This window comes from Colius striatus, chromosome 13 (assembly GCF_028858725.1).
Source record: "Colius striatus isolate bColStr4 chromosome 13, bColStr4.1.hap1, whole genome shotgun sequence".
In the NCBI taxonomy this organism is placed as follows: Eukaryota; Metazoa; Chordata; class Aves; order Coliiformes; family Coliidae; genus Colius; species Colius striatus.
The window spans coordinates 15013462-15038583 of NC_084771.1; the positions used below are offsets into that span (position 1 = coordinate 15013462).

General features: G+C 63.3%; 4 protein-coding genes across 15 annotated transcripts; 2 read left to right on the forward strand and 2 right to left on the reverse strand.

Annotated features, from left to right (window-relative positions):
- Positions 1-41: 41 nt before the first annotated feature.
- Positions 42-7144, reverse strand: CSTF2 (cleavage stimulation factor subunit 2). Of its 6 annotated transcripts, XM_062006829.1 has the most exons (15): positions 7062-7144; positions 6868-6946; positions 5721-5890; positions 5355-5491; positions 5132-5251; positions 4908-5039; positions 4674-4797; positions 3906-3968; positions 2758-2817; positions 2030-2171; positions 1537-1688; positions 1060-1307; positions 590-715; positions 340-465; positions 42-246 (listed from the first exon to the last, which is right to left on the reverse strand). In XM_062006829.1, exons 1-14 carry the CDS (start codon positions 7117-7119, stop codon positions 343-345), a joined length of 1734 nt encoding a protein of 577 aa, XP_061862813.1. In that variant the 5' UTR covers positions 7120-7144; the 3' UTR covers positions 42-246; positions 340-342. The 6 variants fall into 6 exon arrangements, with proteins under 6 accessions (XP_061862813.1, XP_061862815.1, XP_061862814.1 ...); XM_062006831.1 differs by lacking the exon at positions 3906-3968; XM_062006830.1 differs by lacking the exon at positions 2758-2817.
- A 56-nt stretch (positions 7145-7200) lies between these two features.
- Positions 7201-11088, forward strand: TRMT12 (tRNA methyltransferase 12 homolog). Of its 2 annotated transcripts, XM_062006656.1 has the most exons (8): positions 7201-7286; positions 7860-7964; positions 8115-8262; positions 8341-8530; positions 8610-8760; positions 8844-8953; positions 9986-10143; positions 10219-11088. In XM_062006656.1, exons 2-8 carry the CDS (start codon positions 7894-7896, stop codon positions 10648-10650), a joined length of 1260 nt encoding a protein of 419 aa, XP_061862640.1. In that variant the 5' UTR covers positions 7201-7286; positions 7860-7893; the 3' UTR covers positions 10651-11088. The 2 variants fall into 2 exon arrangements, with proteins under 2 accessions (XP_061862640.1, XP_061862639.1); XM_062006655.1 differs by having other exon boundaries at positions 8341-8953.
- A 402-nt stretch (positions 11089-11490) lies between these two features.
- Positions 11491-19494, forward strand: SYTL4 (synaptotagmin like 4). 6 transcript variants are annotated; one of them, XM_062006843.1, is made up of 17 exons: positions 11491-11701; positions 12642-12802; positions 12956-13171; positions 13709-13818; positions 13976-14090; positions 14251-14358; positions 14619-14742; positions 14849-14939; positions 15132-15235; positions 15321-15407; positions 15696-15892; positions 16082-16184; positions 16912-17073; positions 17785-17890; positions 18271-18370; positions 18878-19086; positions 19208-19494. In XM_062006843.1, exons 2-17 carry the CDS (start codon positions 12693-12695, stop codon positions 19348-19350), a joined length of 2085 nt encoding a protein of 694 aa, XP_061862827.1. In that variant the 5' UTR covers positions 11491-11701; positions 12642-12692; the 3' UTR covers positions 19351-19494. The 6 variants fall into 6 exon arrangements, with proteins under 6 accessions (XP_061862827.1, XP_061862829.1, XP_061862826.1 ...); XM_062006845.1 differs by lacking the exon at positions 11491-11701 and adding an exon at positions 11977-11997; XM_062006842.1 differs by lacking the exon at positions 11491-11701 and adding an exon at positions 12080-12165 and having other exon boundaries at positions 12646-12802.
- Positions 19495-19881: 387 nt separating this feature from the next.
- Positions 19882-25019, reverse strand: SRPX2 (sushi repeat containing protein X-linked 2). The gene is made up of 10 exons (XM_062006680.1): positions 24871-25019; positions 22985-23071; positions 22700-22891; positions 22440-22616; positions 21952-22078; positions 21721-21842; positions 21419-21598; positions 21148-21281; positions 20957-21078; positions 19882-20671 (listed from the first exon to the last, which is right to left on the reverse strand). The coding sequence occupies exons 1-10, from the start codon at positions 24938-24940 to the stop codon at positions 20491-20493; spliced, it is 1392 nt and encodes a 463-aa protein (XP_061862664.1). The 5' UTR covers positions 24941-25019; the 3' UTR covers positions 19882-20490.
- Positions 25020-25122: the final 103 nt, after the last annotated feature.

The following is a 25122-nucleotide window of genomic DNA, read 5'->3' on the forward strand; positions in this document are numbered from 1 at the left end:
CAGCCTCCACGAGAGGCCAAACACAGGAGCCAGAGCCCTGGTTTACTCAAACCCCCCTCTCAATTTATTTCAAACATCAAAAAATATACACACAGAAAAAAAAAACAAAAAGGAAGAATGGAGGTAAGGGGCAAACATTGGGGGTGGGAAGAGAAACCTCTCCCAAACCACAGCATCAGCCCAAACAGAAACAGTAAGCAGCTGTCACGGAGCAAGTGTCACCTCGGCACCTCCAGCACAGCTGGTCTGGGGAAGGAAAGGGAGGAGGGTGAGCCCTGGCACAGGGAGTAGGAGCAGGGCAGAGCCCTGTCCAGGCTGAAGGTGGGTTATGGATGTCACCTGTCAGGGAGCCCCCGTGGACTTCTGGATCTGCTCCTTCAGGATGAGGATGCTCTGCCGCTGCTCGGGCGGCAACATGGCGATCTGGTCTGCTGTCAGCTGCAGGACCTGCATGATCAGGGCTGCCTGTGGGGAGAAGGGGGGTCAGAAGAGTGGCCATGGAGCCAGGAAGGGGCTGTGCCCGCCCTAGAAAAGTACATGGTAAGTGCTACGCCTGCTGTCTTGCACCCTTTCTCTTTTGTCTTCTCACCTTCTCGTGATCCTGGGGAGTGACCTGGCTCTGTCCAGGGCTAAAGCCTCCGGGCTGACCAGCTCCTTGGACCCCTGCTCCAGGAATGCCTCCTCCCTGCATGCCTGCCCCTGCCATGTTAGGAACCTGCGGGAAGGAGAGCGGGTGAGGCCCAAGGAGGCTCAGGACTCGGCCACACAGATGCAGGACTGTAAAGCAGATGAGTGCTCTCACAACCAGCCTGAGAGTGCCCGAGCATGCAGAGACACAGGCCACTGTAAGCTTCACGTGCTCTCTCCTCCCTCCCACTACTGTGAAGCAGGAAAAGGTGGAGAGGCCCAAGGCTCGTCCTGCCCCAGAGGTGGGGCAGTGCCAGGGGAGATGCCTGGATGTGGCCTGGCCCTCACACCTCACCATACACCAGCCCCAACCTCCAAGCCCCCAGAGCCCCCCTCCGAGCCTCCTGCCCCGAGCAGAGGTGCTGTGTGTACCTGGCGGGGCCCCTGCGGGCCACTGGCTCCCATGTTCAGTGGCCCGGGTCCCTGGATGCCACCGGGCATGGGGCCGCGTGGGTTGGGGCCAGGCCCGCGGGGCTCCAAGCCCCGAGCCTCCAGTGCCCTAGCCTCCATAGCTCTGGCCTCCATGGCCCTGGCCTCCAGCCCCCGTGCCTCCAGAGCTCGTGCCTCCAGCACCCGCGGCTCCAGCCCTCGCGGCTCCAGTCCCCGGGGGTCTCTTCCCACTGCAGAGGAAAGACAAGGTGGGGCTGAGGGGAGCAGGGCCTGCACGGGGAGCGAGCCCACCGCCTCCTTCCTCTGGGGCTACAGCCCCTGCCCCACAGACTGTCCCTCCTCACCCTGCAATCGGGAGTTGCGGTGCCTAAAGCCCCTTCCTGCAAGGGGCAGCGGCTCCAGGCTGCGTGCCGGCCTGCACGCCCTGAGGCACCCGCTGCTTCCTGCCCCCTCTCTCACCTCGAGCGTCCATCAGGGGCCCCCGCGGCTCTCCCATCAGCGGTCGGGGCTCTCCCATGGGTCCCCCCCTCATCTCGTGGGGGGGGCCCCGGCTGTCATGCCCAGGCATATGGTGCATAGGGGCTCCCTGGTGGGGTGGCCCAAGGTAACCTCTGACGCAGAGGGACGAGAAGAGCAAAGCAGGAGGAGGAGAGAAAGCGAGAGAGTGTGAATCAGACGCTGGCTCGGCATGGTCTGGGCAGAGCGCTGGGGCTGCCCCCCAACCGGGGGGGAGGGCGAGGCTGGCACAGGGATGGGTCTGTGGACCCCCACGCCACGGGGCTGCTGCCACCCCCCCGGGGATGCCTCGTCCCCGGGGAAGCGCCGGCCCCCGTGGGCCTCTGACCGGGCAGCGGCGAGTCCTGGAAGGCTGGTGCCATCCCTTTCCTCAGGGGGAGCTCACCCTGAGACAGGGCACAGTGCCAAGGGCTCCTCTCCTTCCCTCTCCCCTCACCTGGGCTCCACTTCTCCAGTGACTGTGAGCAGGGTCCCTCCGCGAGGGTCATTCGGGGCATCTCCCAAAAGGCCTCGGGGCGGCGGGCCACTAGCGGGTAGAGGTCCACGCTGCATAGGGGCCCTCGGGTCTGGCATGGGCACTGCCAGGGAGACACACAAGAGCTCGTGAGGATCTGCATGACCACTGCTGCGCTGAGACTGTCTGTCTCCCAGTGCTCCTGGGGCTGGGGCGTGGGGCTGCAGCCCCTCACTCGAGGCCCCAGCACAACCAAGCCCCTTCCCTGGCTGCTGATTTGAAACTTTTTCCCTCTCTGGCTCTGCTTCAGGCTCCTGTTGGCACCAGATGGCCAAACCCAACCTGGGTGCTGCCACGGCAATCCATATGACGTGGCCATCGACACACTGCTGATGTGGGGCCAGGAGCAAAGCAAGACCTGGAAGGCTCTTGGTAGTGAAGTCTCAAAGGGAGCTGGACCCAAGGCAAATGGGGCTGGATCCAAGGCAAAGGGGGCTAGATCCAAGCAGACTCTCCCTTGCCACTGGTGACTGGGCACGGCCCCAGCCTGCTCTCTCCTCTAGCCCTAAAAGAAATCCTGCCTCTTCCTCCTCCTCCTACCCCTGCCAGGCTACACAGAGGGGTATGCCAGTCTCCTGCGCTCAGGGCTGGGAGCTGCTCTCTGCTCTCTCCCCAGGGAGCTCCACGGGAGGAGGTGGGTGCTGGGATACCTTGGACGCGTTCGATAGACGCAGGCCTGGCAGGTCCCACGGGCGAGAGCTGCAGGTTCCCTGGGCAAGCAGCAGGAAAAGAGGGAGAAGAGCAGACACGTAAATAGTGTATGCACACATGCACTCAGCCCTGGGACAGCACTGCCTGAGGGATCGCCTCCGCTCCCTGACGGACCCCGCAACACCTGTGGAGAAGGTGCTGTGTGGCTTTATCACTCTCTTTAGGGATGTCACCTCTGTCCCCAGCGTGGCCCAGCCCATCTCTCACCTGACGTGTGAGTGTGCAGGGCAGGAGGAGGTGGTGCTGAGAGCAGTGGCATTCTGCAGGGCCATGCTGTGCCCACAGCGTGCAGCTGGGCAGCCCTGCCCGCAGCCTCCCATGCCACTCCCCAGTGCCAGTCTGGCCTCCACAGCCTTCTGAGTGCCAAAAACTACTGGGCTGCTCTCAGGAAGACGGGACTCACCCCAGAGAAAACGAGAGTCAGCTGCCTCTGAGTACCTGAGATCACAAAACAGGTTTGCCACATTCCTTCAACAAGCCCTATGCTACAAGTGGACACACCAGGTGTCAGCTGTCAGCTTGCCTCACTACTGGGAGAACAGGAAGGCCTGGGTTGTGCTAACCCCGGAGCGTGGCCCCACAGAGCAGTCACGCTACGTGTGCGAGCCGTGAGGCATCCGGCTGCGGGGCTGGGCCGGACAGACGGCGCCGGCGGGGGACAGCCGAGCCCTGGCTCGCCCGGACGCTCCCTGCCGAGCCTCGCCCTCGGCGGCCTCAGAAGCGTGGGACCGGCTCCCTCTGCTGGGAGCGCGGCACAAGCTGCTGCCCAGCGCCGGCAGCGAAGGAGCAGGACAGCGAGCAGAGAAGAGCAAGCTCTGCCCGCCCGCACAAGCACAGCGACAGACGCAGGCTCAGGGAGAAGTGGGAAACGCAGGGAGGGACTCTGCAGGGACCAGCAGCTCTCTGGGCTTCCAGGGCACGGCCCCTCGACTAGGCACTGAACAAGCTAAGAGTGAACTGGTGTGTGGGCTGTGCCTGGGGTCAGAGGACCTGCTCCCCCGGCGCTGTGCCTCAGTGAGCAACCGCAGTGCAGCCCAGTGCTGTGGGAGCGGCCCCAGGGCCTGTGAGGCTGCAACAGCTGCTTTACCTTGGCCACGCTCCAAGGGGACAGGCCCTCCGCCCGGCATCCCCACCTGCGGCTGCAGCCCACCTGGGAGGCAACAGGCAGAGATCAGATCCTTCCCTGACCGTCCCCACACCACTAACTGATCCCTTCAGCCCCAAACACCTCCCAGCGGAGCATCCAAAGGGGGCTTTTTCTCAGCGCTGGTGCCCCACAAAGCTAAGCCACAGAGATGGGTAACAGCTGGGGAAGGGTCTGGAGCATGAGATTGATCAGGAGCAGCTGAGGGAACTAGGGGTGAGGGGAGACATGATCACTCTCTACAACTGCCTGACAGGAGGTTGGAGTGAGGTGGGAGTCAGTCTTTTATCACAGTAATGAACGATAAGACAAGAGGAAACAACCTCAAGTTGCACCAGGTGAGGTTTAGATAGAAGGAAAAACAGTTTCTCTAAGAGGGTTGTCAGCCCCTGTCCCAGGCTGCCCAGGGAGGTAGGGGAGTCCCCATCCCTGGAGATACTGCAAAGCTGTGGAGCTGAGGTGCTGAGGGATGTGGGTTAGTGGTGGGCTTGGCCATGTGAGGGGAGGGGTTGGACTTGATCTTAAAGGCCTTTGTGAACCAGAATAACTATATGAAGCCAACTTTCTGGATGCTGCAGGCAGCAACCCCAACCATGGCACACAGTATACAACCACATGTGCTGTCATGGGTAAGGGGAAGGCAGAGTGGGGCTGTGTGCAGGACCCACGTGCCTGGGGCACCCACCGCTCAGCCACGACGCACACACTCACCTCCTGGAGCCATGGGCCCAGGGCCAGGGCCCTGCACGGGGGCTGCCATCTGCCCTGGGGCCGGCACCCCTCCCTGCAGGGGTGGCTGCAGCAGCGGGCCAGCTCCATTCACATGCATCCCACCCTGCCAGGGAGAAAGCAGAGCTCAGCTGGGCCCCACAGCTGGGCACAGGGCCCCAGGGAACAGCAGGGCCTGTCCGTCCCCATGCAGCGTCACACAGGCCGGGCTCTTACCATGGGCTGTGGCTGGGACGAGGGGGTGCTCTGCGGGTTCAGCTGGGCATTGGGGCCTGGCCCTGGCCCTGGCCCTGCCTGCTGGCTGCCTGGGATCAGGGGAGGAACGCTGGTCTGGCGATGCAGGATTTTCTAGGGGCACAAGAAGGAGAAAGGAGTTCTCTCCCAGCTGCCTCCGTGAGGGGCCGCGGCTGACACCATCCCAACCCCAGCGAGGGACAGACCAGTGCAATCTCCGGGTCGACGATCCTCATGACCACCTGGGCCTGCAGCAGGGCATAGGCCAGCTGGGGGTTCTGGAGAAGCATGTTCCTGGCTTCCTGGGGGCTGTTCTGGACACACAACTGAGAAGACACAGAGATCAGGGCTGTGGCAAGGTGCAAGAGGGGCTGCGAGGGCAGGGGTGCAGCAGCTGTGCTCCCAGAGCACGGCCCTCCCTTTGCTCACCTTCATCTGCTTCATCAGCTCAAACATCTGCTCGGGGGGCAGGCTGGCCACTGCCCGGCTGATGGACTCGGGGGCGTCCTCGGGGCTGACGGGGTCCCCGTAGGGTGACTCTATGATGGGTGCACCCGTGCCCAAGCCTGCAACAGAGTTTGTGACCTCGTACGGCAACACACAGCGGCCACTGCCACGGGGCCAGGCAGGAGGGAAGCACCACCCCACCACAGGGAAACGCGAGATCAGCTGGGGCTGAGCCCACACACCCCTGAGTTATAGGGCTGGGAACAGGCCAGCGCTGCCCTGCAGCTCTGCCAGAGGCCAGCCCCAGCACCACACAGCCCTGCCCTCCGCCACCAAGCCAAGACTCACTCTTGAGCTCCTCCTTGTTCTTCTCGCTGGCGGCATTGTCAACGCGGAGGGCCCTGCCGCTGAACTCACGCCCGTTGAGGTTCCGCATGGCGCTGAGCGCCGTCTCTTGGTCCTGGTACTCACAGAAGCCATAGCCCTTGGGCTTTCCCGTCTCCCTGTCGTACACCAGCCTGCCCGGCGGGGAGCAGAGAGGCACTGCTGAGACGGGAGGGCCATCGGAGTGCACCACACACAGCAAAGGCACCAGAGCCAAAGAGGGGCCTGGGTCCAGCTCGAGGGGTGTTCCCAAAGCTCCAGTGTCGGGGAAGCCCACCAGCACTGTGCTCCCCATGGCCCCACACAGGTAGCTCCTGAGGGCACAAGACTGGGCTGGCTGCTCCTGGAGCTCCCATGCCTTCAACTGAGAGTACTGTGGAGCCTGGTGCTATGCTGGGAAAACATCCTCCTGCAGAGCCACAGGGATGGGAGTGCTCTATGCTCCCTTCCCTTCACACAGAGCCCTGTCAGGATCTGAGGACTTATCCACCCCCTTATTAACAAAGCTGGGGAAGGGGCTGGAGCACAAGTCTGATAAGGAGCAGCTGAGGGAACTGGGGGTGTGCAGTCTGGAGAAAAGGAGACTGAGGGGAGACATGGTAACTCTCTGTAACTACCTGAAAGGAGGTTGTAGGGAGGTTAGGATCAGTCTCTTCTCCCAAGTAATGAGCGATAAGACAAGAGGAAATGGCCTCAAGTCACCCCAGGGGAGGTTTAGATTGGAGACGAAGAAGAACAGTTTCTCTAAGAGGGTTGTCAGCCCCTGTCCCAGGCTGCCCAGGGAGGTGGGGGAGTCCCCATCCCTGCAGCTATTGCAAAGCCGTGGAGCTGAGGTGCTGAGGGCCATGGGTTAGTGGTGGGCTTGGCAGTGTGAGGGGAGAGGTTGGGCTTGATGATCTTAAAAGTCTTTTCACACAGAAATGAACCTACGCTCTGCCTCCAGCCCACAGCAGCACCCAGAGGTGTGCCCAGGCTGTGATGCCACATCTGCAGGCGATCTCTGCACAGCGCTCAGTGCCCGCACCCGCGGCGCAGTGCCACAGCGCCCAGCCGCACTGCCCGGCGGGGCCGCTTCCGCCGCGGATCCGGGCAGGCCGGCAGCCGCTCTCACCTGAAGCTGACCACAGGCCCAACCTCCGAGAAGATGTCCTTCAGCTGCTCCTCTGTGGCCTCGTACGGGATATTCCCCACTGTGGAACAGAAACGGCGGCCGCCGGTGAGCGCCGAGGCCGCGGGGCTCGGCCCGGCGCGGCGGGTGCTGCCCGTCCCATCCCATCCCGTCTCGTCCCGTCCCGCCGCGCTCACCGAACACGGAGCGCAGGGAGCGATCCACGGCGGGGTCCCGCACCGACAGCCCCGCCATCGCGCCGCCCGGCCCGCGCCGCCGCTTCCGGTCCAGCAGCCCTCTCCGTCCCCCCGCTTCCGCTTCCGCCCGCAACAACCATCGCGGCGGGAAAAGAGCTCCGTCAAGAAACGCGGCGGGGACGCGGGGCTTTGGCGCTGCTGCCGCCGGGATCCGCGCCGCGCTCGGTAGGAGCGGGAGGGGGCGGCCGGGGCGCCGAGCGGCGTGCTGGGCCCTGGGGAGCCATTCCCGGGACAGCCGGCCGTGGGGGGCAGTCGCGGGCACTGGCCCTGAGGGACAGTCCCCGAATGTCCCGCTGCCTGCGCGCGGGCTCCCTGGGCACCCACCCGCTGGGGCACCCATCCCCTGGGGCACCCACCCGCTGGGGTACACCATGCCCGGGCATTCCGCTTCCCAGTCACCCCATCCTCCTAAATCCCCCACATCACCCCATCCCGTGGGGTACCCCATTGCCAGGCACCCCGTTCCATGGAGCGCCCCATCGCTATTGCCCACCTCAGAGCACTCCGTCTCCTGGGACACCTTCCCCACACAGTGCATCAAATCCCACTGGGCCCTCCATCTTCTCACCCCCCTGGGGCAGCCCAGCCCCCTCACTGCAGCAGTGCCAGGGCAGCTAGTCCTCTGCTCCAGGGTGCTGTGGGGCTCTGATGCTAACAGTGTGGCAGTACCAGGGTCCCCTGCTGTCCCCGGCTCTCTCCTGTCTCTTGTGAGCCCTGATACCCTGTGTCTGCTGGCAGGTGGCCACATCTCTCAGTCCTGGGGCTTGGCAGAATGGAGGCCATGGACACCCCCAGCCCCGTCCCCGCGCTGGCCACGGAGCCACGGTTTGCACAGCGCCTGAGGTGAGCCTGCAAGGATGAGTGGGAGTCTTGTGGGTGCCTTGCAGGGTGCAGACAGGAGGAGAGCTCAGAGGATCAGCCCCACGCTCCAGGGGAGTCCTTCCCTGCCATGGGGTTAGCTGGGGAGGGCCTGACTGTGCCTTGGCCTTGCAGGAAGTATTTGGAAGAGGAGCAGGTCCTGGATGGGCGGTACCGGCTGCAGGAGGTGCCAGGGGGCTGTGTGGCCCTGCCTGTGCTGGAGGAGAAGCTCTCTGGGCTGCGGCTGCCCCAGGGGCTGCCCTGCGAGCTGCTCCAGATCCAGGTTAGGAGAGACTCCTCGCCCTGAGCTGCACTGTGGGGCAGTGGGGTCTCAGCCCCACGTGCCACATCCCTCCCGCAGGAGCCGGTGCCCTCCAGGGCCGCCCGCCGGCAGCCACCCGCCCGGAGGCTGCGGGACGAGCTGCAGCGGCTGCTGGGGGAGAGCTGGTCGGAGGAGCTGGAGCAAGACGTGCCCCGCACCTGGCAGCGGCACGGGGACCTGGTCCTGCTCAGCGACGACAGCTTCAGGGCCGCGGCCTGGGAGGAGCTGGGTAAGGAGGAGCAGGGTCTGCCCGCCCGGGCCCTACCCACGCAGCTGCCCTGGCCTTTCCCCGAGCCGGTGCATTGCAGGTCAGAGGCTGTGGCAGACGGTCGCCTGGGCGCTGGGTGCCCGGCGACTGGCCAGGCAAGGCCGGGTGCTGCCGGACGGGCTGAGGTCGCCCAACGTGACGCTGCTGCTGGGCCAGGACGGCTGGGTGGAGCACGTGGACAACGGCATCAGGTCAGCAGGAGCCGCGGTGCAGGATGTGGCCGGAGCCGGGACGGGGCTGGCCTGGCCCTCACCGGCACCACCGTGTCACCCAGGTACACTTTCGATGTGACCAAGTGCATGTTCTCGCCCGGCAACATCACGGAGAAGCTGCGGGTGGCTGCGCTGCCCTGCGCTGGGGAGGTGCTGGTGGATCTCTACGCAGGTAACGGGGGTGGTGGAGGGCTCTGGTGAGGAGCCAGGCAGGCAGAGAGCAGTGTGCAGGTACTGAGGGCCTCCTGGTACATGTGAAATGTTATTTCCAGCCTGAACTGGAAAAATACCCTACCTGAGAGCTCCTTCTCCATCTTTAACCCCCCCGCTAACCTGACATTGCTGTCCCTCCTGGGTCTCTGTTGCCTTGGGACGCTTGGGATGACCTTGCAGACCGGCTCTGCAGAGCACTGCCCTGGTCACAGGAATCATTTGGATCCAGGGAACAGATCTGCCCTCAATATTGTTCTGAAAAGCTCCTGTAGATGACCTGAGCCTGGACTGATATACCTTTCATGGCAAGCTGGTACTAATGAATGATAGACCAAGAGGAAATGGCCTCAAGTTGCCCCAGGGGAGGTTTAGATTGGAGATGAGGAAGAGCTTTTTCTCTAGGAGGGTTGTCAGCCCCTGTCCCAGGCTGCCCAGGGAGGTAGGGGAGTCCCCATCCCTGAAGGTATTGCAAAGCCGTGGAGATGAGGTGCTGAGGGCCATGGGTTAGTGGTGGTCTGGGCAGTGTGAGGGGAGGGGTTGGACTCTATGATCTTAACGGTCTTTTCAAACTGATTCTATGATTGGAATTGATGTCCTGTGCTGTGAGGTGACTGGGGACATCAGGCCTTTGTATGACAAAGGAGCCACTGTTTTGTGCTTGGGGAAGTTAGTGCTTCCAATTTATGCCCCACAGAAAGGATGTGGCACTCACAGAACTACTCTGCATTGATTAAAATAGATGGCAGTCTGGGCACAGCTGCACAGGGCAAAAGTGGGACAGGTCTCGAGCGAAGGGCCACAGGCTGAAGGGAAAACAAGCTCCTCAGTTTTTAAGACATATCCTGCTTTTGCAGAGGAGGGAGGGATTAATTTCTCTTTTCCCAGTGTCTGGGCTTGTTCCAACCCAGAGCAATGTAGACTGAGAGACAAGACATCCCTCACACCAGGCAGTGCCTGTGCCCTGCCCTCAGCACCCCTCTCCTGCCCCCAGGCATCGGCTACTTCACGCTGCCCTACCTGGTGCACGCGGCAGCCGCCTTCGCCCACGCCTGCGAGTGGAACAGCCACGCCGTGGAGGCCCTGCGCAGGAACCTGGTGCTCAATGGGGTGCAGGGCCGCTGCCGCGTGCACCACGGGGACAGCCGGCAGGTGAATGGGGCTGTGTGGCCACCCACCCCTCCGGCCATCCCCCACGTCCCCCCCTCACCTCCCCTCCCCTTCCAGCTGGAGCTGCAGGACGTGGCGGACCGGGTGAACCTGGGACTGCTGCCCAGCTCAGAAGAGGGCTGGCCAGTGGCCTGCCGCCTCCTGAAGAAGGGCACGGGAGGGGTTCTCCACATCCACCACAACGTGGAGACTCTCCCCACGCCGGCCCCGCCGCAGAGCCCAGCCCCGCGGGCTGAGGAGGGCGCTCCGGAGGGAGCTGGCTCCGGTGCAGAGGCGCAGCACCCAGGGCAGGACGGCAGGGCCAGGAGCAGAGCGGAGTGGCAGAGGTGGGCCGAAGCCACGGCAGCACGGATCCGGGGGCTGCTGGCAGAGCTGCACGGGCAGCCCTGGCACACCCGCGTCCTGCACATCGAGGCCGTGAAGTCCTACGCACCCCACGTGCATCATCTGGTGCTGGACCTCGAGTGCCGGCCCCCAGCGCCCCCCTAAGCTGGCCCCAGGCCCACCGTGGCCACGGCTCACACTGATCTGGGTGGCCGTGAGATGCCAAGCACTCGGCCTGGATGCACTTCATGTGCCCCTGTTCCCAGGTTGCAGCACTGCCCAGCTGCGCCTCTGTGTGCCCAGGGCACTGAGGGATGGGCAGAGATCCCTCAGGAGCCATATCCTGGCTCAGGATGGGGTGAGCTGAGGCTGAGAAGCCCCCAAAGCCCTGTTCCAGCCTGCCTGGTGCTGCCTTGGGACATGTGGCACTTTCAGCCCCTTTTTCACACAGGAAAGACTCAGGAGGCTGAATGAACCTCAGATTCCTGCTGGGCTCCGTTTCAGCAGGCCAGGGCAGGCTCTGTGCTTTGTGATTGTACTGGACACGGGTCTGTTTCTTTCTCAAAGAAAAACTCTCTTTATAACAATAAGGACATTTCTCACCTCTCTGGTTGGTGTCCAGTTAAACGTGAGCACTGGTGCAAGGGTGGGGGTCTGGCCTGGGGAGGCCATGCTGCAGGGTGATGTGTGGAAGGGCTGGGGGAGCCAAGCCTCTGCTTGCAGTCTCTGCCTCCCATCCCACCTGCCAGAAAGTCTTGCCCGGGGAGGGAGCTCCCCCCAGCACTTTGGCAGAGTTTACCCCGTGTAGGTGCCTCATCCCCACCTGCAGTGCCAGGAACCTCTGTCTGTCCCCGTCCTGTGGCAGGCAGCCCTGGGGCACAGCCGACTGTGGGCAGAGCCCTGTCCTGGCTGTGGAGCTGCTCCCAGCCAGCCTCCCACGTCCTGCGTGGCAAGAAGCCACCTCCCCGCGGATGTGAGCCCTACGCTCCGAGCGCTGACGCTTTCCCTGTCGCCTGCGCTGCTGTGGGCAGGCTGCGAGGAGCCAGCCCGGACCGTATCTGCCCACGAAGGACAAGGGCAGGGGCCGGAGCCTTGCGGCAGGGCCATCCTCTGCGGCGGGCAGCACTGCGAGGACAGCACGGCCGGGCAGCTAGGGGCCCGATCCCTCGCCCCTCACCGTGCTGGGCACCCCGGGGAGGCCGTAAACTTTGTGCCGGTCTGTGTGTGCTCTCTGGGAGGAGCCGCCGTCCCGGGCAGGGCTGCGGGCTGGCACGGCGGGGAGGCGGCGCGGGGCCTGCCCGCAGCTCCGGGCACCGAGCCGGGTTCTGCCCAGCCGTGCCGGGGTTGAGGGGACACGGGCTGTCTTCGGGGGACCCGGGAGCTCCCGGGGCAGAGGCGGGGGCTGGACGGGGCGGGCAGTGTCGGGGCGGCAGGTGCGGCAGGCGCTGCCCCTTTAAGGAGGCGGCACCGCCCCGCTCCCGCCGCCGCTGCCGGGAGGCGCCGCCGCTGCAGGTACCGGGCGGCCCCGGGACGGGACGGGACCGCGGTCTGGGACCTGTCTGTGTCACCACGGTATACAAGCTTCGTGCCGGTGGCCCCGGACCGCCTCTCCCGCCAGTGAGGAACCGGGCGTCAGCCTCGCCGCTCGCCCCGGCAGCGGATGCCGCCGGGGACAGGCAGGTCCCGTCGCCCGACTCGGCAGCGGCAGCTCCGGCTGCCGGTCATCCCCCGGGCGCGGAGCGAGGGCCGCCGGGCGCGGGGAGGGGGCTGCGGGACGACGCCGCCGCGGTCCGGCCGCCGGGGTCCGGATGTCCGCGCCCTCGGGCCGGATCCCGCTCCCGGCTCCGCGCCGGCGGCTCTGTGGGACGGGGCGGGGGGGGGAGCAGCTTTCCGAGCCCGGGGCGCGTTCCTGGGTGCAGCGGCCCGGGGCAGCTCCTTTCTCCGCAGGGGTGCCCGGGGGTGCTGGGCGTCAGCCTCGCTCCCACGGAGCTAGCTGAGGTCACCGGGCTGGCAGGCGGCCGACAGCCCGGCCTGCCGAGCACCGTGCCCCGGGCGGGGCGGCGGCCGAGCCGGGGCGGTGACCGGGGCGGCCCGGCCCAGCGTGCGGGGATGGCGGGGCCGGGGCCGCGCTGAGCGGCTCGGCTCGCTCCTGACAGGGAGGCGTCCGGTTGCTTCTGGCGAGGGGCTGAGCCATCCCGGGCACAGCGATGTCGGACGCCGTGGATCTGTCCTTCCTCTCGGATGCGGAGAGGGATTTGATCCTGCAGGTCCTGCAGCGCGACGAGGAGCTCCGCAAAGCAGAGGAGAGGAGAATCAGGTGGGGATGGGGCAAGGCGCTGGTTTTCCCGCCTCGCTCCAGAAGCAGCCGGAGGGGCGAAGGGTGCGGGCGACGGGGCCGGGGCCGCGGCTCTGCCCCAGCGCCGCGCTCCCAGCACAGCTCTGAGCGCTGCCGCTGCTGGGCTCCGTGCAGGCGCCTGAAGAACGAGCTGCTGGAGATCCGTCGGAAGGGAGCCAAGCGCGGCAGCCAGCGCTACAGCGACCGGACCTGCGCCCGCTGCCAGCAGAGCCTGGGCCGCCTCAGCCCCAAAGCCAACACCTGCCGGGGCTGCAACCACTTGGTGTGTCGGGACTGCCGTTCCTACGGCCCCAACAGCTCCTGGCGCTGCAAAGTCTGCACTAAAGAGGCGTGAGTACCTGGGGACAAGTGTCAGGGACCTTCTGTATGCTCCTCCTGCCCCTTTCCTCTTCCCAGTCACTCTGGCTTGATGCCCCATGGTCAACATTTCCTAGCCTAGCTGGTCTTCTCTGGTGCAGGGGAGCTGTCTCTGCTGTTGCTTCCTGGGGCGAGCACACATGGTTACGCGATGGAGAACTGGCTTGTGCCCCGCTCATGGTTCTCCTTTGTGCCCATCCTGCTCCTTTTCCCCCCTTACATGACTCTGACATCCCCCTTTGTCTCTTGCACAGTCTGCATTTCAATCACTCTGGTTTTCCTCCCTCTTGACTTCGTCTGTCCTGCAAAATGCCTCTTGCTCCTGTGTTTGCTGGGGATGTAGCTGAGCCCCTCATCTGCCTAGTGCATAGTCTCTGACCAACCACATGATGAATATGTCCACTGTGCCTGTGCTCCCCTGGACTGGTGGCAGCACCGAGGGTGGTTTGGGGGTGCAGGGAGCAGCCCCCTGCTGCCCTGACTGCCTCCCCACACCTCCCTGTCCTGCAGTGAGCTGAAGAAGTCAACAGGCGACTGGTTCTATGACCAGAGAGTCAACCGCTTTGCCAACCGTCTGGGCAGCGACATGGTGCGGCTGTCCCTGCGGCACAGGACAGCAGGTAGGAGGGCCACAGACAGCCCTTCCTCCATGAGCCAGCCCCTGGGATGCTCCAGCTTTCCCTGGAGTGCCTCTTCCCAGGGCAGAGTTGGCTGGGAGCAGTTCCTCGAGGCAGCAGGTTTGGAGCAGTGGTCCTCCTGATGCTTCTCTCCTTCCAGCTAGTAAAAGGGAGACTGTAGGACAAACCCTTCTCCAGAAAGCTCAGCTCAGTGAGCCCAAAAACTCCTCCACAAGCCGGCAGCCGAGCCCCCCAGCACCCCGGGAGGGGCCTAGGTGAGGATCCCTGCATCTCCCCAGCTCTGGGTGCCAGCCTCGTCTGCTGCAGGGGTGGGAGGGCCGCTGCTGTCCTGTGCAGATCACTGCTGGTGCAGAAGCTCTCTCAGACCAGCCTCCTCACCAAACAGGACATACCTGTGGTTTTGTTTGTCTGCAGTTTGTTTCTGGATGCCTCAGAGTCTCGGGATGGCAAAAGTGACACAGAGTCCATGGAAAACATGAGCCTGGATGGTTACAGATCTAGTCCTGGTGGCGTGGGGGGCAGGTGAGGGGTTCCCTGGGGGTCCTTGGCAAGACTGGCCTGGCAGAGGATGAGGACCTTCATCTGTAGTGTGTTTTTCTTGGTCTAGTGAGAGGAAGTTGGCTTCTCTGGCTGGGCTGAAACCTGTCCTTGGACAGGCAGATCCTCTGCTCCCCAAACTGGGGTGCTCTGGGGAGCCTGTGAGGAGGCAGTGCTTCTGGGCTAGCACTTGCTCTGCCAGCCGTGCTCTTGGCCTGGGACAGACCTTTCTATATCCTCTGCAGGAGCGACTCTCAGGAGAGAGCCACCCATCTCAGAGATGGAAAACAGGTTACTGCACCTGCAGGACCTGCTGCCTCCAGCCTCACCCTCCCTCTGCGCTCCAAAACTGCCTTCTCCAGCGGACAGGTGCGTGCTGCTGCTCTATCAGGCTCAGCCCCATCCTGGGGTGCAGGACTGGAGCCCTGTGGGGTACCTGGCCCTGCCCTGCTCTGAGAAGCCCTTTCCTTTGCAGGATGCTTCCCCAGAGAGCCGCAGCAGTGCCTTGGTGGATGAGCATGAAACAATATTCCAGAAGAATCCCCGGCGGGTGGTGAGACCCGCGGGTGAGAGTTGCGTGGGCACAGGGGGCTTGAAGTGCTGATGTGGAGCTGGGAGGGGTGGGGAGGGGGGTGTTGCGCTTCTCCCTGGGCTATGTGGGGCTTCCAGTGTGGACAGGAGAGGCTGGGGTAGCCTCTTGCTCGAAGGAGCAGCAGGGCTGTGCTAGTCTGCCTCCTGCCTCACCATCTCTTGTGCAGACTACACCAAGTCGGTGATTGACCTGCGCCCAGAGGATTACGTGGTGGAAGGCAGCTCTTTGGGGGACAGGAGCAAGTCAGTCCCTGGCCTCAACACAGAGCTGGTGAGACCCTCAGTGTGTGGAGGAGCTGACTGCCTGGCTGGAGGCTTGTTTCCTCCATGCAGGAGGCTTGTTCCTCTTCTTGCAGGAGGAGGAGGAGGAGGACATTGATAACTTGGTGGAGATCCATCGCCAGAGAGTGGCCCGGGGCAGCATGCGCAGTGGCACCTCCTCGGTGGGTCCCTGCACGATGGCTGTGCTCTGCTCCACTGCAGGAGGAAGTGATGGAGAGGGGCTGACAGGCTGGGTGGGAGGGAAGTAGGATGAGCATGGACAAGAGCTTGGGATGTAAGGGCTTTCTCCCCTTGAAGAGACTCAGAGACCCAGGTCTCTTCCAGGGAGCCTGTATGCAGGTGGGAGCTTGGGGGCCATCCCCAGTTATGGAGCTGGGAGAGGGGCAGTGCACAGGGAGCAGCTTTGCTGAGGATGGAGAAGGACCATCAGTGATGCTGTCCAACCCCAGCCCCACCATGTCTTCCAGAGCACACTGGGAAGCATGGTCAGCATTTACAGTGAGGCCGGCGACTTTGGCAACGTTGCAGTCACCGGGGGAATCTCCTTCTCCCTGAGCTACGAGCAGAAGACACAGACCTTGTTCATCCATGTGAAGGAATGTTGCCAGCTGGCCTACGGGGACGAGGGCAGGAAGCGCTCCAACCCGTGAGAGCTGGGGGGACCGTGGCTGTGGCATTGCTGGTGCTGCTCCGGGGGGTTGTGGGGTGCCCACCAGAGGTGGGAGCTGGAAGTGGGGGGGTCTTTGTGAGGCCGGAGGTCTGGGGTTGCCCCAAGGGGCTTGGGGGGATAGTTGTGAGGAGGCTTTGGTGAAGTGCTGCCCGCTCCTCCCTTCAGATATGTGAAGACCTACCTCCTGCCAGACAAATCCCGGCAAGGGAAGCGCAAGACAACCATCAAACGCAACACCATCAACCCTGTGTACAATGAGCTGCTGAAGGTGAGTGGGGATGAGCTGGACAGCCCACTCCCCACTGTGAGGCTGGGCAGGCATTTGGCCCTGGGGATGCTGCTGGAGCAAACCAGGGGAGGGATGGGCTCCAAGCTCTGAGGTGAGGGCTCTGCTTTCTATGCAGAAGCATCTTGGGCCTTATCAGGTGGGTTGCAGTGGTGGGAGGGAGGGCAGCAGGGCTGCAGAGGCAAAGATAAGGCACTTCTGAGCCTCAGGGCAGAAGCACTTGGCACTGCCCTTCACCATCCCTGCTCTGGTCACCCCAGGGTGATGGGACTGGCCGGCTCCAACCTGAGCCTGGCAGCACATCACTGAGGCCAGATGCCTTCCAGGCAGGAGAGAAGTAAGAGCTCTGGTTTGCTTTCCAGGCTCTCACAGACCTAGGTTTGCTGAGGTCTCACACTCTGACCACCTGAGGCGCAGTGAGCTGGCAGAGCTTTGCTTGTGGGATGGAGTGGGGTGGCCAAATGCCATGAGTACTGGTCCTGGCTTGGCATGGGCTCAGAGGACCACTTGCCTGGAGATCACGGGCTCCTGCACCACTGCCCCAGGGCTTTGAGATATCAGCAGCCTTGGAAAGGAAGACAAAGAGTCTCCTGTGTGTATCCATTGCTCCTCAAACCTGTCTCGTCTCCAGCTCAAGAGCTGTGGCTGATGGTCTATGCCAAGCCTGTCCCTGCCTGCTCACTAACAGTTTTCTTGCCTCTCTTCCTAGTATGAGATGAACAAGTCCCTCTTGCTTGCGAGGACTCTGCAGTTCTCGGTCTGGCACCACGACCGTTTTGGCCGCAACACGTTCCTGGGGGAGGCAGAAGTCCCTCTGGATGCCTGGAACTTTGAGAGTCATCTGGAGGAGTTCCTGCCCCTGCATGGGAAGGTGCTGTCCCGGCCCCTCCAACCCTGTTGCCCACAGCCTCTGGCCCTGATGAGGGTAGCCCTCAGTGGGCAGGGGGGTCTAGAGACCTCTGCTGAGAGCTGCCAAAAGCCTTGTGCCAAAGCAAATCTGTGGGGAAATGAAGCCCTGTAAGTAGACAGCAGTACTGCCATAGTAAAAAAAGGGCAGAACTTCTGCCTTGAGCTAGCTTCCCTCCTCCTCCTCGGTAAGACCCCTATGTGATGCTATGGGACTTGTCTCTGCCCCACCAGGTATTTTCATTCTGCTTGCTGACTGCTCCAGGAGCACAGCTCTTCCCAGCTCCCGGGAAGGAACTGGAGCCAATTCCAGGGAAACAAATGGGGGAAATTGGCCAGGACATCCTGCTGTGGGCTGTGGAGCTGAGCAGCGAAGGGCCTTTGTGCAGCTTGATGGCAGCAGCAGATGCTGCAGCTGGCCTGAAGTCAGATTCTCTAGGCTAAATTGTGCTGCAGGCTCAGCCCTGGACACTGCTGGGGCTTGAGCAGCTCATGGAAACTCCTAAATAGGGTTTCTTAAGGAAGGTGATTGAGCCAAAGTGGGATCCCAAAGAAGCTGGTCTGGGAGTGCTAGGGAGGGTCTGCTGGCTAAAGCACCTGAAGGAGAAGGCTCAGTCCAGCACAGGGAGCATAGCCTTGGCCTCTCAAGCAGCGATTAAGTCTCTGCTCTCTGCAGGCTGGAGTGGATGCTGCTGGTCTCCACCAGTACAAGGGGGAGCTGGTCGTCTCCATGAAGTACATCCCATCTTCCAAGCACCCTGGGGCTGGTAACAGCAGGAAGAGTGAGTGCTGGAGCTCTGGTATCTCCGTGTAGGCCGTGGGACCTGCCCACAGCCAGGCCAGTGGGTCTGGGTGGGTTCTTTGGGTGATGCCACTGCAGCCTCTCCTCTATGACCTGGCTGCCCTCAGGATGCCCTCAGGCTGCCTGGGTGGTCCCACTACTTCCCTGGACTGCACCTGGCTGGGCCATTGGGCCCAGTATAAAGCAATTGCCTGCCCTCACTCTGGCAGGCAGGGCCAGCACAGGAGAAGGCAGGAGGAGATCCTGGCTGGGGACCTGTACCTGCCTCTGTGAGGAAGGCAGTTCAACAGGACCTTCCCAGAAGTTTATTGTGGTGAAAATTGAGGTTGGTTAACTCTTGCTGCATTGGGTTTTCCCCAGGCAAAGCAGGAGAGGGCGGTGAGCTCCAAGTCTGGATCAAAGAAGCCAAGAACCTCATGGCTGCCAAACCTGGGGGGACCTCAGACAGCTTTGTCAAGGGGTGAGTGTGGGTGTCAGGTGTGGGGGCAATGAAGGCACTTTCCTTCCTGGATGCATCCCTGAGCACTCCCCAGAGCTGCTGCAGGGCCCTGGAAGATGGAAGGCTCAGTGCAGCGCACTGTGTTGGTACCCTGGAAGCCACTATCTGATGCTGCAGGTAGCAAATGCTCTTTTGGGTTTTGGCTGCTTGAGAGGTTGTGGTGAGAGGCTGAGTGCAGGGCAGGGCTCCAGCTGCCATCAAATCATCTTCCTGGAGGTCACCAAGCCACCAGGCAGTATGGCTGGGGGCGAGTAGGCTCTGGTCCTTACCCTCTCCCCTCTTTAGACCACTTATAGTCCACCAAGTGGGTTTTCAGGAGGCAGGACAGAGACTCAGCCCCTTGCAGACTGTTGTGGTCCTTCTTCCTAAGCCACCCTGGGGAGGCTGGGCTCCAGGAAGGTCTTGGGGTGCTGAGGCGCCCTAGCCTGTGTGGCAGAGGCAGTTGCTAACCCAAGGGGCTTCCCTCAGCTACCTCCTGCCACACAAAAACAAAGCCTCCAAGAGAAAGACACCTGTGGTGAAGAAGACCCTGAACCCTCACTACAACCACACCTTTGTCTACAATGGCATCAACCCTGAGGACCTGCAGCACATCTGCCTGGAACTGACAGTCTGGGACAGGGAGCCACTGTCCAGCAACGACTTCCTCGGGGGTGTCCGTCTTGGGGGGGGCCATGGTGAGGAGCCCTGGGGTCCCACCAAACCCTGGGGACAAGCATCCTTGCTTGAGGCTGTCTTGCCTCAATGCAGGGAGCTGCTCTAGCACTGACTTCTGCCCCTATCCATCCTTTCTCGCAGGCATGAGCCGCGGACAGGCCGTGGACTGGATGGACTCCACGGGTGAGGAGCTGAACCTTTGGCAGAAGATGTGCCAGTACCCAGGCTCATGGGCAGAGGGGACGCTGCAGCTGCGCTCCACCATGGCCAAGCTGAGGCTGTAGCTGGGGCAGCGTGCTGAGGGCTGTCCCTGCTGCTGGGCAGCCCCTCACTGCACCCTCTGCCATGGCTCCCAAATGCCTGGATTCTTTTATTTTTTGCTTATACTTTAATAAACATGATCTTCTTTGAACAGGCTCAGGCAGAAAGTCGTCTTGGCCCATCTTCATTTAAAGGCTTTTCCTTTTGTTTTAGGCATTGCACCAAATTTCAGGCTGAACTGGAGTCCCTGTGGACCCTCCCTTTCCCCCCTCCAGGCACAATGCTTTGAAAGAGGATTGTGTTTTTTTCCTTCTTTCCATTCTTCATCTTCCCACCCTCCCTGTGTCACAGGCTGCTCTCTTCTTGCCTCCCCCCTCCTCTGCCCCAGCCCTGCCTGTGGGTCAGGATGGAGCCATGTGGTGGCAGCTTTGGGGGGGCACTGGTGGTGGTCCCCCAGAAGGATTAGTTTCCCAGGCTTCTCTGCAACACACCTCGTGCCAGCACTGACTTTTTGTACAAATTTATTTAGTTCATGTTAATATTCTACTGCCAAAACAATTCCCAGGAGGGGCGGCCCCATGGCTGATGGAAGGGGAAGCGAAGGGTAGGGTGGGGAAGGTGAGCCCTGGGCGGGGGCTGGAGGCTGCTACTGGCTTTGCTGAGCATGGGGCCGTTTCCCGTGAGCAAGGGCTTGCTGTCAGGGCCGTGACAGCAGGGCTGACCCCAGGGTGGGAGGGAGCGGGTTCGGGCTGTGCATGGGCTGAGGGTGGCCGCGGGGAGGGTGAAGCTTCTGTATTCAAGGCTGTCGGTGCTGCTGCCGTGCCTGCCCTGCCCCCTCTCCTCTAGCAGCCCAGCCTCCCTCTCCCCTCTACCGCAGGCTTTGGCCAGAGGCACTCCACTACCTCCCACCGTGGTCCTGGCCAGGCTGAGCCATCCCACCCTGCAGCTAGAGGCTGCTACTTGTTTGCTGTGCAGCGGGGATGCCACCAGCACACGGCCCCTGTCCCCTCTCGCCTGTCTGTGCCGGCGCAGCTGCCGAGGCACTCCCCTTCGCTTGGTCCTCCGTTACGGTGGGTGACTAGAAAAGCAGAAAGGCAAGTGTCCGGGCCGCGAGGCCGGCAGCGGGAGGGGCTGTCCGGGAGCGTGGGCTCCCGTGCTGCCGCTCACTCGCAGGGATCTCCGCCCTGCGCCCGCCGCGCCGCCTCCCGCTCGCACAGCAGGTAAGTGTCGATGAAGACGAAGAGCTCGTCGGGGTTGACGGGGGAGATGTAGCGCTCGCGGTCGGCACCCGCCTTGTCCAACAGCACCGCGTTGAAGTGCGAGCGGGTGAGGTGCAGGAACTGCCTGCGGGGAGCAGGGGGAGCCTCCGGTCAGGGCTGGGGGACTGCAGGTTGGGGCTGAGCCTGCCTGCTCCACGCAGCCGTGCTCAGGTGCTCCCGGGCTGGCGGCTCCTGTCTCTCCTCGGGGCTCTGGAGGGTCTGGTGATTCCGCATTTGGGCTTATTGGGGGTGTCCCCACATTGCACAAGAGGGACTGTCCACAAATCCAGCTGCCACCTCACGTTTTGCCCATCCCCACTTCTCTCACACAGGCACTTGCCCCTGCAGGACAGCCTCCCCATTCCCCTACCTGAGCTCCTCGATGATGCTGAGGGAGAGCTGGTGCTCCCGGATGCGTCCCACCTCGTGAGGGGGCTGTCCCACTAGCTCCACCGTGGTGACATGGCGCAGGTCCAGCCCGCAGGCAGCTTGCTGCGGAGAGGGGGCGCTGAGAGGGTGCTGGGGGGCACGGGGAGGTGGGCAGCGGGAGGGTCTCCTCACCTGCAGCATGGACATCTGCATCTTGTAGTAGCGGTTAGAGGGGTCAGGAGCTGAGATGACGAGGAGGCGGCGTTTCTCATGGAACTGATCCAGCAGGCTGGCAGCAGAGCTCACCGCTGTGTTGATCTGCATGGCTGGGGTGAGAGGCAAGAGCATGGGGTGCCATTTTGCCCCCCATTGCCCCTTCCCCACCCCTTTGCCCGGCCAGGCAGCATCCTCCTAAGTGCTGGGCACTGCTGCAGGCAGGTCCCCCCCGCCCCCCACCACTTACGTGCACAAAGGGGCTGGGAGCCCGTCCACTGCTGGGTGGACTGGCAGACCCGCAGAGATGTGCCCTGGCGCTCGTAGCCCCCATCGCACAGGTACTCGCAGGTGGCTCCATAGTTGTTGCCATCAGAGGTGCAGGAGAGATAGCCGTTCTGTGGAGGCTTCAGGACAGGGCAGCGTCGCACTGCGAAGGGGGTGGCCCGGGGTGGGGGCTGGGGGTGATGCGGCATGCGTGGCCCCAGCCGTGGGCATGGAACCCAGTGCTGGGAGGGGAGCAGCCAGCAGCCCCAGGGCAGCCTGCTTCACCTTGGACACGGATGCTGAACTTGCAGCTGGCTCGGTTGTACGCCTGGTCGTGGGCAGTGTAGCGGATCACGTGCTCTCCTTCGGGGAATTCGGAGCCAGGCTCGGGGCCTCGCAGCATCACCCTGCACCCAGCAGATGGCTTTCTCTGTCAGGGCTCTGGGAAGGGGCACACAGCGTGGCCCCCAGCCCTAGCTGGCAGTGCCTGCAGTCCTGCAGTACGTCTGCCCTCACCTTTTGATGATGCCATCAGCGGAGTCCTTCACGCGGGGTGGATCCCAGTAGACGGTAGCAGTCAGCTTGCCTGGCTCAGCTATCCGCTCCCGGGAGTCAGGGCAGCGGATCTTGGGAGGCTCCATATCTGCCCGAGGGAGGAGAGGGAGTTGGAGAATGGCCAGGTGCCAGAGCTAGACTGTAAGAGCTGGGCACTAGCGTTGGGCCACCCAAGGGGTGCTGTGCACAGCCCAGGCACCCCAGAGCCAGCAAGCTGTTGTAAAGGCAGCACGGAGTGCCCCAATCCCAGGAGAAGGTGCTCTGGGGCTAATGGCACTCAGGGAGCAGGAGGGATGGGGGTCCCAGTGCCAAGAGGTTCAAGAGCCAGCACCTGGCAGTGCCCAGGTCAGTCGTGGGGGTGATACCTGCAGGCACCCCAGGGCTGGAACCGGCCCATCCCTGCGTGGCGAGCAGTGTGGGGCTGGGAGCATAGCAGGGGGAGAATTTACCTACACAGATTGGCTCGCTCCCGCTCCAGCGTCCGTCCTCCATGCAGAGGCGGCTCCGGTCGCCCTCCAGCTGGTATCCAGGCAGGCAGGTGTAGTCGCAGCGGGAGTCCATCTGCACACCGGCCGAGCACACGTAGGAGCCCCGCAGCACCGCCGGCAGCACGTGGCACCGGATCTCTGGGAGGGAGACAGCAGAGGAGGGAGGGAAGCGGCTGCCCGGCCAGGCGTGTGGGTGCCCGCAGGGGCTGGGGCACACTCACGTCGGCAGTATGCCATCCCAGACCAGTGGCGGCTGGGCAGGCACTGGACGGTGCTGGGCCCCACCAGCCGGTAGCCGCGTGCACAGCTCAGCTCGCAGCGTGTGCCCAGGCTGCTGCGGTATGAGCCTCCCCGGGGCGAGTAGCAGGTGGCTTCTCCGCGGTGGATGTTGAGCGTGGCACACCACTGGGGCACTGCGGGAGAGAAGGAAGGTGAAGGGGGCACCAAGCCCCGCCGTGCCTCAGTCTCCCCGTGAGGACCTGAGGGCTGGGTTTGGGTGCCGTTACCTCGGCGGTAGTCCAGGGCAGGCTCTGGGGGGGCTTCTTCCACGTACACTTCATTGGTGTGACTCTCGGCCGTGTAGTAGCCAGACCCTGGGGATGAGGTAAGAGGTGAGGGGTGCATGATGGCTCGTGGCTGCAGCAGCACCCAGGTGATGATGCCTCCCCGTGCAGCTGTGCCCTCCAGCCCCAAAATAACTCCCAGTGAGCAATCTTATTCCCAGGCAGACCCTGTCCAGCCGTCCTCGGGGCTGCTGTCAAGGGTTAAGGCAGGCAGAGAGTGAGCCTAGCCCTCAGCGCCATGGTGTGCGCTGGCACCAGCCCGCAGACTAAACAGCGGCAGGAGCAGCCGCGGTTATGGCAGGAAACGGGTGCTGGCGCGGGATGGGCTGGCTCCAACCCCCAGCCTCGCGCTGCCGGGAAGCCCTTCAGCCCCCTCCCCTGGCACTGACCCCGCCACAGGCCATCCCAAGGGATGGGAACAGAGCCGTCCTCTCCTGCCAGTCCCGGCAGAGCCTCTGGCTGAAGCTAGGGAGGAGAGGCACATCATGCGGCCGGGGGGCTGGCAGGGATGCAGCCCCTTGTTTTTGCCCCAGGGAAGGATGAAGCTGCTGGAGGGGGTTGGCCAGCGCTGCCGGCCCCACGCCATAGGTGCTGTGCAGAGGCTCACCCTGGCCCTACGGCTCACCCTGGCCCTACGGCTGGCGTTTGGACAGCCTTGTGCCATCTCTGCGGGCCAGTCTCTGTCCCCGTGGGCAAGGGAGCAGCGGCCGGGGAGGGAGCCGTGCGAGGGGAGGGGGCTGGCGTCTTTCCCCGCGGCCCCTCGCCGCCTCGGCCGCCCGCAGCATTCCACAGCACTGAGCTCACGTTTCCGCCGCGTTTCCACCGGCGCTGCCCCCTCCTCGCCGCCCGCCCACCCCCCTCGTCCCGCTCCGGCGCGGCGGAGATGCTCGGCCGGGGCAGGGACCCCCGGGAAAGAGACAGCACCGCTGCGCCTGCACCCAGCTCCCCTTCTCCCTGCCGCGGGTGTTGGGAAGGGGATACCCACTGAGGCCAACGCAAGCAGCAGCCCTGCCACACGGGGAGGAAACTCCATTACAAATCTTTCTGACGTGAACTTTATTACAGAGCGGCTCCCCACCGCTTCCCACAAACTTCGTGAAGTCGCCCACTTGTTTCCACAAGCCTTTTATCCCAATGCTCTTCCCACGCTGCTAGGGCTGCCCTGGGGAGCAGAGGGGCCCGGGGCAGGCCTGGGGCTGACATCCACGGGGGCTGATGGTGGGGATGTGTCAGTGACCCAGTGAGCAGGGCTGCTTCCCAGGGACCACGGGGATGGTGTGTTCCGTGTCCCCGCAGGCAATGTACCATTTAATTGCAACGTTCCTTTCTCATGCAGACACTGCGTTTCTTCTCACAGGAGCCAGTTCTCAGCCCAGGTTGCACTGGGTAGGAGCATCCCCAGCCAGCTGTGTGGGCAGCACAGTGAGGAGATGGGGACGGGAGCAAGGAAAGAGGAAAGCCCCCCAAATAGGGCTTTTAATCCCTGACCCAGCTGCCTGGCTGCGGGGGAGGCTGGATCTGAGCACTTAGTCCAGGCAAACATCTGCCGGCTGCTGGCCCCGCGGGAGCATGGAGTCAGCGGGAAAGCTGTGCTCTCATGGAGAGAGGGAGAAATTCTGCTCCTATCTGGATGCCTCCCAGAACTCCCTCTGCTTCTCCCTGAACCCCACAGTGCACCCCGACAGGCAGCCTAGACCCCACATGCACCACTGCTCTCCCCGGCGTCGCGTCCCTCCCTCCCTCCTCACCGCGAGCCGCTGACGGGAGCGGGGCCCCGCGAGCTGCCCTTCCCCAGGAGCCCCGCAGCACCCGCAAGCCCCAGCCCTCACCTTCGTGCCACGTGGATGCCACCAGCCTGGCGAGGACAACCAGCAGGACGGGGGCCGCCTCCTGCGCCATGCCGGGGGGCTGGGGGCCAGCCAGCGCGCTCGCCACACCAGAGCCCCGGCGAGAACGGAGAGTGGCTGGAAACAGGACGACGGCCCCCTCCGTTGCCTTGTCACTGTACTGACGCCTGACCCTCCTGCCCCGCCGTGCTGCCTCTGCTGAGCAAACTTACTTTTCCCTTCTGCTGCCCGTCC

Bases quoted from the DNA above. Each gene is read 5' to 3' on its own strand.
- CSTF2 (XM_062006829.1), bottom strand. From the start codon at position 7,119: ATGGCGGGGCTGTCGGTGCGGGACCCCGCCGTGGATCGCTCCCTGCGC. The intron at 4,798-4,907 runs GTAAGAGCCCGG...TCTCCCTGGCAG, and splicing joins CGTCCCAGCCACAGCCCATG to GGTGGGATGCATGTGAATGG. The intron at 2,172-2,757 runs GTATCCCAGCAC...TCTCCCTGGCAG, and splicing joins GTCTATCGAACGCGTCCAAG to TGCCCATGCCAGACCCGAGG.
- TRMT12 (XM_062006655.1), top strand. From the start codon at position 7,894: ATGGAGGCCATGGACACCCCCAGCCCCGTCCCCGCGCTGGCCACGGAG. The intron at 7,965-8,114 runs GTGAGCCTGCAA...TTGGCCTTGCAG, and splicing joins CGGTTTGCACAGCGCCTGAG to GAAGTATTTGGAAGAGGAGC. The intron at 10,144-10,218 runs GTGAATGGGGCT...CTCCCCTTCCAG, and splicing joins ACCACGGGGACAGCCGGCAG to CTGGAGCTGCAGGACGTGGC.
- SYTL4 (XM_062006843.1), top strand. From the start codon at position 12,693: ATGTCGGACGCCGTGGATCTGTCCTTCCTCTCGGATGCGGAGAGGGAT. The intron at 15,236-15,320 runs GTGAGACCCTCA...CTCTTCTTGCAG, and splicing joins CTGGCCTCAACACAGAGCTG to GAGGAGGAGGAGGAGGACAT. The intron at 17,074-17,784 runs GTGCTGTCCCGG...TGCTCTCTGCAG, and splicing joins TCCTGCCCCTGCATGGGAAG to GCTGGAGTGGATGCTGCTGG.
- SRPX2 (XM_062006680.1), bottom strand. From the start codon at position 24,940: ATGGCGCAGGAGGCGGCCCCCGTCCTGCTGGTTGTCCTCGCCAGGCTG. The intron at 21,599-21,720 runs GTGAAGCAGGCT...CCCCCTTCGCAG, and splicing joins GTTCAGCATCCGTGTCCAAG to TGCGACGCTGCCCTGTCCTG. The intron at 20,672-20,956 runs GTAGGGGAATGG...TGCTCCCCGCAG, and splicing joins AGCATCATCGAGGAGCTCAG to GCAGTTCCTGCACCTCACCC.